Genomic DNA, 9,708 nt, shown 5'->3' with positions numbered 1-9,708 from the left:
TAAAAACTGTCATAGTCATGGGTGTCAGAGACGAGGAACTCGTACAGGGCACCAACTATCTCCCCGCAACCGCATTACTGCAGGAGGTAGTGACCAACTGCCGCCTGCACGAGGCGGCGAGGAGGACAGTCTCGGACCGCCAGGGCAACCCGCAGGTGTGCGCCGTTTCGGTATATAAAAGTGCTTTACGCCAGGCGCGCGCACCCCCACCTCAGCCACCTCCCGCGCCCTCCTTGCGACCCGACGACATCTGCCACAATTGCGGGACCAAGGGACACCGCCCTCTCACCCACTAGTGTCCTGCCAGGAACGCCCGATGCCGCGCCTGCCACCAGAAAGGTCACTGGGAGAAGTATTGCAAGTCGTCCAGGGATCGGGACGAGAATCACCACGAGCCGCCAAGTCCCGGCACCCCCATACCTCCCCCTGGGAAGGTCGGTACCTGCCGCCAGGTGTCCGACGGTTCCGGCCGCTCCCCGACACCTGTCAACATCCACATCCGCTTCGGGAACGTGTCCTCGAGCTTGCTTATGCTGCCGGACACAGGCGCGGACGTCACAGTGATAGGCGCCCGGCACCTGGGCACACTGGGGATATCTAGGGCTAGCTTGCAGCCGCCAATCTCAGCGCCGACATACATGGCCGACGGATCCCAGATGCTCCCCGCAGTGGGACGCTTCCAGGTTACTCTGACGCTCGGCGACAGAAACTGCACCGCCGACATACGGGTTCACGAGGGGTCCAAACCCCGCTCCTCTCCTTCGGCCACTGTCGGGAGTTGGCAATAATCCCGCCCGACTTCCCGAAGCCTATCCTTGAGGTGACGTACGCAAACAGGTGCGCCGCGCTAACACTTCCCTCTGACAGCTCACCAGCCGCCGCTCGCGACTACTTCCTACAGGAATTCAGTGACGTTCTGGTATCCAAGGATGACCTCCAGCCACCCCCCTAGGGAAGATGGTGGGTACCCCCATGAGAATCCACCTGAAGGTCGACGCGGTGTCCTTCGCCATCCACATGCCCAGGGCGATACCGTTCGCGTTCCGGGATCAAGTGAGGGAAGAACTTGATTCAATGAAGCAGCAGGGTATCATCACGCCTGTCGGCGAGGAACCTTCAAAATGGCACCACCCGATGGTCCTCGTGGCCAAGAGTAAAGATGTACGTATCACGGTCATCCTGACGAAACTCAACTCTCAGGTAACGCACCCCACTCATCCTTCGCCCACTCCGTTTGCGGTGGTCCGCAGCGTCACCCCCTCCGCGAGGTTCTTCGCGACGGCGGATGCCCTCCACGGTTACTGGCAGATAGACCTCGCAGAAGAGAACCAGGACCTAACCACGTTCATCACCCCGTACGGGCGGTACAAGCACTGCCGGGGACAGATGGGCTTCGCAGCCACCGGCGATGCCTACTACCTCCGGGGAGACGCGGCTCTGCAAGGCGTGTCCAGCTGCGTTAAGGTGGTGGATGATATCCTTCTGTTTGACGATGACCTCCCCTCCCACATGCTTACCAGATGCCGTGATCATGGCATTACCCTTAACAAGGCGAAATTCACAGTCGCCGCTTCCAGCGTCAGCTTCTGTGACTACCGCCTCTCCGCCGACGGCATATCCGCAGACGAGGACAAGGCAAGGGCCATACGGGACTTCCCCCAGCCCGCCAACCTGCCCGACCTACGCTCCTTCATGGGTTTGGTGAACCAACTGGAGGACTTCACTCCCGCCATAGTTGCGGCGGCTCAACCCCTACGGCCTCTGTTGAGTCCCAAGCGCCCATTCACCTGGACGCCCTCCGACCCCGACTTGACGGTGGTACTGCAGACGGATGCGTCGCACGCCTTTACGGCATCGGATACGCTCTCCTCCTTGATCACGGCCAGGGGTCTCGTCCAGTGTGGCTCGCGGTTCCTGACGGACGCCGAAACCCGATACGCCACGATTAAGCTGGAGACGCTTGGTGTCACGTGGGCCGCGTCCAGATGCAAACTGTACCTGTTTGGATTGCCCCACTTCACGTTGCCTACAGCGGCTCAAGGAGAGGCTCTCGCTCCTCGTCTTCACGGCGAAGTAGTGCGCCGGGAAGCAACTCTGCATACCCGACGCCCTCTCACGAGCCCCGGTCTCCCGCCCTACGCCGGAGGACGAGACCGACTGCGACAAGGACGCCGCGCATGTCAGGAGCGTTGTCGCCGGCAACGCCGGCGCTCGCGGGGACGGCCCGTCGCCCGACGCCGACAGGACGCTCCAGGAACTCCGGGCCGCGGCACGGGTGGACCCCGCCTACGTCCACCTGCGTGTCCTCCGGGTTCTCGTCCAACCACTTCGCGCGCGGACCTCCCGAGCACAGCATGTAATAGTGTGTAACGGCGTGCTCTGACCAACAACGACGCCCCCGGACAAAAGCCCTTTCATACATCCAACAAAGACTCCCTTCTCGTCTGTGTGCTTACAGCATCTATGACTTACTCCCACGGGCCAGTTACTCTGTAGACTCCTTAGGTACATGTTGTGCCTCCTCTGTACTCATAACCTACCTACTAATAAACCTACGAACCGTACAACCTGTTTCACTGCTGCCCCAGCAACAATACTTGTAATCCTTGCAAACAGTAGGGAGTGATTATTTGTGAATGATATTTTAACGCAGCCCGAAGGAATATCTCTTTGTCTTCTCTTTTTCTGCATGAGGGGACGGAGAGTGGGAGTCGCCGATTAAATGAAGCGGCCTTGCTATGGATGTGCTGTGTCTTGCTGCATTGTTTCTGACCCAGGGCAGTCGGCGGGATACAGGGATGACCCGTCATCCATGGGAAGATGAGGTGATGTAGGAAAGGGTGGTGGATAGGAGTGGGATGGTTGGGAGTGAAATGGGTTGGAGTGAGTACTTATCTTTTGATTTGGCTATCTCCCTGATAAGGGGGAAAACCCTTGGTGTATAGATAAATGTTTATTTTTTTTATTAATTTTATTGTTTTCACTAATAAGTTGCTCGTTTATATTTTGTTTATTCATTTCTCCATTTATGTTGGAATAGTGTCATTCATTCTGTCTAGAGATTGGCACCCTCTTCCCACCTCACCCTCCCCTTCCAGCGCATTCGCGACATTCGGTCACGAGACTTTTGGTCACAGAGTAGTGGCAGTTATGACATTTGGTCACAGTCTTCATAGTTAAAATAAAAGAGATTCAGACCTATATACGATATCCAGATCTTTTATGTATGTCTGCCTGCGCACAAGTGAGGCATGGCAAAAGGAATGGCTACAGTTTGATCATCTGTATTGTCTTTTCCAATATGGTGTGGCAGTTCAGGCAGACCCTGTCCATGGGGCGGAGGAGGAAGGGTAGTTACTGTGCCTGCAAGGCTGAACTCACACACTAACACACACACATAAATACATGCACGCACGCAATCTATCATCAGGAGGCAGAGGGTAATGAAAGACACACGTGGATGGTGTTACTTTAATCGCGAATGTTTAGGGGCCAAATTAACAATTCCATATGCATGCACACATCTACAGTACATCTATCTGTTTCTCTATGTGTGTGTAGTCCAAAATGTTCGACAGCCGAACGACGATTGCCACGAATATCAGCTCCACCTGCCGACGAAGATCTCATGTGCAGAGGAGAGGCTCGACAGTTTTCGGCGCTGCTTTCTTTTCTTTCTCTTCCCTCTCTCTCCTCTTTCCACTGATGGTTCCAGGCGGCCGCAAGTGACCCCGTCGCATCCATGAGCGGGTGGGGTCGGGGAATGGGTGGGTGTCGGCGGTCAGTGAGATCTACCTACCTACGGGCAGGAAGGAGCCCACGACTTTGAGAGGGTCCGCCTGTGGAAAGAAGATGACTTGCGGCAAGTCTCTGTCGACGACGGGAAGGCAATGGGAGCAGCATCCCGTCTATCTTTTTACTTTTTTTTTTTTTTCTTCTTTTATTCTTCTCTCGATCTCTCGGATGGCGAAAGAGAGATGCACCATTGCTATATTGGGACCTGTTATTTGCTACATGACTTTTCGGAGACAGTCGCTACCAGGGGGGACCTCCCTTTTCCTTCAGGGATTCTCCCTGGGGAACTGACCCCATAACACCATTACATGACACGTGAAGCCAACCCCCGACCCCATCTCACCCCCAATCTGCCCTTCCTCCCGCTTCGAATAAAACTGGGGTCCCGGATAGAAAGGGAAAACACGCAAAATTGTCAGCCCGGGACGGAGGGGCCGAGGGGAAGGGAGGGTGGAGTTTTTCAAAATGACACTCGAAAACCCAAACCAAAGTCCACCCCAAGAGAAGCTGGGTTCCCAGATAGAATAGATGAAACACACAAAACTGCCAACCCGGGACGGAGGGTCCGGGGGGGAGGGAGGGTGGCGTTTTTCAAAATGACACACGAAAACCCAAATCAGAGTCGCTTCCCAAGCAAAGTCCGGTGGTTTCCAGAAAGGAGCAAACAGACAACGAGGTGCCAAACTAAACAGCTAAATTTAGACCACCTGGGAAGGGGAGGAGAAGAAGAGGAGTAGGAGGAGGAGGAGGAGGAGGAGGAGGATGCGTCAGCGATGGAGAGTCCGCGACAGGTGCATGCGCACGCAGGAGGGCCGCGGCGGCGGCGGCGGCAGCGGCCGATGGACTTTGCGGGCATTTGGCATCTGCTGGTGGCGACGGCGGCGGCGGCAGAGGTCGATCTTGCGCGAGAGAAGCGGGTGCCGCCGCGTGCTGAGCTTTGAGGCCCCAAGCAGGCAGGTAGGCAGGCAGGCAGGATCTTTGGTTCAACCTCTCCTGGATGGGTCGTGTTTGTTTTTTTGTTTGTTTGTTTGTTTGTTTGTTTGTTTGTTTGTGAGAATAGAGGGAGAGGGGAGCAAAGGGATGGAGGAGGAGAAGGGGGCATGGGGATGGAGACGGCACAAGAGGGGGAGGATGGAGGAATTGACAGAGGGTTGGAGGCGGGACAGAAAGAAGGGACAACGGGTTTGAGACGGGGCACAAAGAGGAGGAGGAGGAGGGAAGAGAGGGAGAAGGAGGAAGGTAAGCCGTCTTGAACCCTTAGCTTTAAGTCTTTATGTGGTTGTAGTAGTTGTAGTTGTAGATGTGGTTGTAGTAGTTGTAGTAGTTGTGGTTGTAGTAGTTGTGGTTGTAGTAGTTGTGGTCGTAGTAGTTGTGGTAGATGTAGTTGTAGTCGATGTAGTTGTAGTAGATGTAGTTGTAGTAGTTGTAGATGTAGTCGATGTAGTTGAAGTAGATGTAGTTGTAGTAGTTGTAGATGTGGATGTAGTTGTAGTTGATGTAGTTGTAGTTGTAGTTGATGTAGTTGTAGATGTAGTCGTTGTTGTAGTTGTAGATGTGGATGTAGTTGATGTAGTAGTTGTAGTAGTTGAAGTAGTAGTTGTAGTAGTAGACGTAGTCGTGGTCGAAGTAGTAGTAGTTGTAGATGTAGTTGTGGTTGTTGAGGTTGTAGTTGTGGTTGTTGAGGTTGTAGTTGTGGTTGTTGAGGTTGTAGTTGTGGTTGTTGAGGTTGTAGTTGTGGTTGTTGAGGTTGTAGTTGTGGTTGTTGAGGTTGTAGTTGTGGTTGTTGAGGTTGTAGTTGTGGTTGTTGAGGTTGTAGTTGTGGTTGGTGAGGTTGTAGATGTAGTCGTTGTTGTAGTTGTAGATGTGGATGTAGTTGATGTAGTAGTTGTAGTAGTTGAAGTAGTAGTTGTAGTAGTAGACGTAGTCGTGGTCGAAGTAGTAGTAGTTGTAGATGTAGTTGTGGTTGTTGAGGTTGTAGTTGTGGTTGTTGAGGTTGTAGTTGTGGTTGTTGAGGTTGTAGTTGTGGTTGTTGAGGTTGTAGTTGTGGTTGTTGAGGTTGTAGTTGTGGTTGTTGAGGTTGTAGTTGTGGTTGTTGAAGTTGTAGTTGTGGTTGTTGAGGTTGTAGTTGTGGTTGGTGAGGTTGTAGTTGTGGTTGGTGAGGTTGTAGTTGTAGTTGTAGTTGTAGTTGTAGTTGTAGTTGTAGTTGTAGTTGTAGTTGTAGTTGTAGTTGTAGTTGTAGTTGTAGTAGTAGCTGTTGGAAGAGAAATTATTCGCTTTAGGTGGGAATTCAGAAAAAAAGGTAAACATAGAAAGTGGGAAACTACAGTATCATGAAAATGGGAAGTTGCAAGAGCAATGAATGTCAATTCAAGTAAACACAGAAAATGGGAAAATACAGTGTCATGAAAATGAGCAATTAAATGAGAAATGAATGTTAATTCATCTGGAAATTTGAACATAGAAAATGGGAAAAATACTAGAACGATTCAAGTGCATTCATCCAAAGGATAGAAAATAGATCACAAGAACTGCTATTAAACAGGAATTTACACACAAAAACTGAGAAATTCTTACATCAACTCATGTTTGATAATACATAAAATCATATAGAGAGAATGAGAAATTACTAGACCAATTCACGTCTTTTCAGCTATAAGAGTACACACATGCATTCACCAAAAATAACCTTCCACACTTTCCTTCTACCTTGCCTTTTCTTCTCCCTCTACCTTCTTCCTCTACCCTGCCCTTCCCTCCCTTTATTCCTCCCTCTCCAATGCCTTTCTCACATTCCCCTCCCCTTCCCCTCCTCCTCCTCCTCCTCCTCCTCCTCCTCCTCCTCCTCCACCATCAGTCACCTGGTTGGCAGCAAGCGCATCCATCGACGCGGGAGCACAGGTTTTTGTTGACGTTCCCGGAAGAGCAGGTGTCCTTCCCGTCTATGATGCATTCGCCCAAACAATTCTTCTTCTTTTTACAAAATTCGGCTTTCGCTGTCCAAGTATGGTCTTGTTAATACTAGTATCGTCACAGCACCGTTCTTACTATTACTATTATGTTACTGTTATTATTATAATTGAATTTATCACCAACATTATTATTATTATTAAAATAATCATTATCAACATTATCATTATTATTGTTATCATTATTACTATCATTATCAATACTATAATCATTATTATTAGTTATTATTGCTATTATTACTATCATTCTTATCGTTATTAATCTAGTTACCACAAGGTATTATTGTTATTATTATCAATACCGTCATCATTAATATCATACAACTATATGCACACACCCATCGTATACACACACAAACACACATATGTATATATATTTATATATATGTATATTTATATACATAAATATATATATATATATATATATATATATATATATATATATATATATAAACATGCTTGAGTACGACAGCTCGTCCACGATTCAATTTCCAACGAATGCCTCCATCGAGCTATTCTCAGTCTCGACTGCGATGGCATGGAATTAAAATTGATTTGTGGTTGGAAAAAGATATATGTATATTTGTATATATATATATATATATATATATATATATATATATATATATATATATACATAAATATATATATATATATATATATATATATATATATATATATATATATATATAGACTATATCATAACAAATAAGACTGAAGGGGAGGAAGCAGACGAGAAGTAATGGGAGAATTTCACGTGAAATTTCACGTGAAATTCTCCCATTACTCCTCGTCTGCTTCTTCCACCTTCAGTCTTATATATATATATATACACATATATATATATATATATATATATACGTATATATATATATATTTATATTGTATATATATACATAAATCATATATGCATATATATATGTGTATATATATATATATATGTATATATATATATATATATTTATATTGTACATAATACATGTATATATATATGTAAATATATATATATATATATGTATATATATGTATGATATATACATATATATAAATCATATATACATATATAAATATGAATATATATATATGTATATATATATATTTATATTGTGTATATATAATATGTATATATATACATATATATACATATATGTACATATAAATCATAAATATATATATATATATACATGTGTATGTTTATATATATACATGTATATAATGTATATATATATAAATATATTATATATATATATATTCATTCATATATATAATGTATATAATATATACATATATATATATATATATATATATACATATAAATGTATGATATACATCATACATACATACATATGTATATATATATATATATATATATATATATATATATATATATATATGTATATATATTATATATCAGTTATATATATATATATATGTATGTATATATGTATATATATACTGTATATCTATATATTCATATATATATATATTATATACATCATTTATATATATATATATATATGTGTATATATGTATTTATATATATACTGTATATATATATATGTATGTATATATATTTATATATATATATATATATATATATATATGTATGTATATATACATATATATGAGTGGAAGGGCGGTGAGTTAAACACACAGAACAGTTGGAGTTTTATTCACTGACGTATCGTCCTTACCATTCCTACTTTGAAAATGTCCTGGTAAGGACGAAACGTCAGTGAATAAAACTCCAACTGTTCTGTGTTTACCTCACCGCCCTTCCACTCATTTGTCTTCCATACTTCATACATATATATATCATATATATATATATATATATATATATATATATATATATATAAATATATATATAGATATATATATGTATATGTATATATATGTACATACATACATATATATACCAAGGCTTTTTTCCCCTTACAAGGGAGATAGCCAAAAAGGGAAAGGCATATAAACATTTCCACCCATTCCATCCCTGAATACACTCCACACCCCTCCACCCTTCCTCTTATCTGAGCACCTCCTGGATGACGGGTCATCCCTGCACCTTGTCCACTGCCCTGGGTCAGAAGCAGTGTCGCAAGACACAGCACATCCACAGCAAGGCCGCTTCATTAAAACGGCGACCCCCCCTCCTCTCCGTCCCCCCATTGCATAAAAGGAGAGGACGGGGAGAAATCCCTTCGGGTTTCATTCAAATTTTGCTCACACATACTACCTCACCCCCCAACCCCCCCGCCCATTCCACCTCATGCAATCACAACATCATCCATATACAACCATTCTCCATTCACCCCTGTCTTCTGTCCTCTCCCGTCCTTCCTCAACAGATATTCCCCTCTTCCCCAAAGCCCCCTTCACCCCATCCATCCATCTCATCCTAGGACGTCCCCTCATGTTCACTCCCTCCACATCTGCGATCCATACCTCTTTTACTAATCTCTCTTCACTCATTCTTTCCATGTGTCTAAACCATCCTATTATTCTTTCATCATACCTGTCTCCCAGCTCCTTTTCCACCCCTGTTCTCCTCCTCACCTCCTCATTTCTCACTCTATCTAGCCTAGTATCCCCCATCATACTTCTGAGACACCTCGTCTCAAACACATTCAAACTCCTTCTCTCTTCCTCTCTTATGTTCCATGTTTCTGCCCCATACAGTGCTGTTGGCACAATCACTCCTTCATACAGTCTCCTCTTAGTATCCATTCCCAAATGTCTATTCCTCATTACACTCTTTAATCCACCAAGGCATTTACTCGCTTCTCTCAATCTACATTCTACCTCCACCTTTACTCTACCCTTTCCTGCCAGATTTGCACCCAAGTATCTAAAACTATCCACTTCCTCCAGTCTCTCTCCCTTAATGCTCACTTCCAGTCTACTTCCACTTTCACCCCTTGTACACCTCATCACCTTACTTTTACCC

At 45.1% G+C, this 9,708-nt stretch overlaps 1 protein-coding gene across 1 annotated transcript in view; it reads right to left on the bottom strand.

Moving 5' to 3' along the window:
• Nucleotides 1-4,802: 4,802 nt before the first annotated feature.
• Nucleotides 4,803-9,708, bottom strand: part of LOC143041828 (uncharacterized) — a 9,407-nt gene continuing 4,501 nt past the window's right edge. The window contains exons 2-3 of the mRNA XM_076213915.1: nt 6,654-6,788; nt 4,803-6,046 (exon numbers count right to left, since the gene is read on the bottom strand). Coding sequence (XP_076070030.1) covers nt 5,059-6,046; nt 6,654-6,745 — 1,080 coding nt within the window. The 5' untranslated portion in view covers nt 6,746-6,788 and the 3' untranslated portion in view covers nt 4,803-5,058. The remainder of the gene's footprint in view (nt 6,047-6,653; nt 6,789-9,708) is intronic.

Source organism: Oratosquilla oratoria, chromosome 32 (genome assembly GCF_046742065.1).
Source record: "Oratosquilla oratoria isolate Oo_2021 chromosome 32, ASM4674206v1, whole genome shotgun sequence".
Classification (NCBI taxonomy): Eukaryota; Metazoa; Arthropoda; class Malacostraca; order Stomatopoda; family Squillidae; genus Oratosquilla; species Oratosquilla oratoria.
The sequence above is the reverse complement of the archived record's forward strand: the minus strand, read 5'-3'. Positions and strand labels throughout refer to the sequence as shown.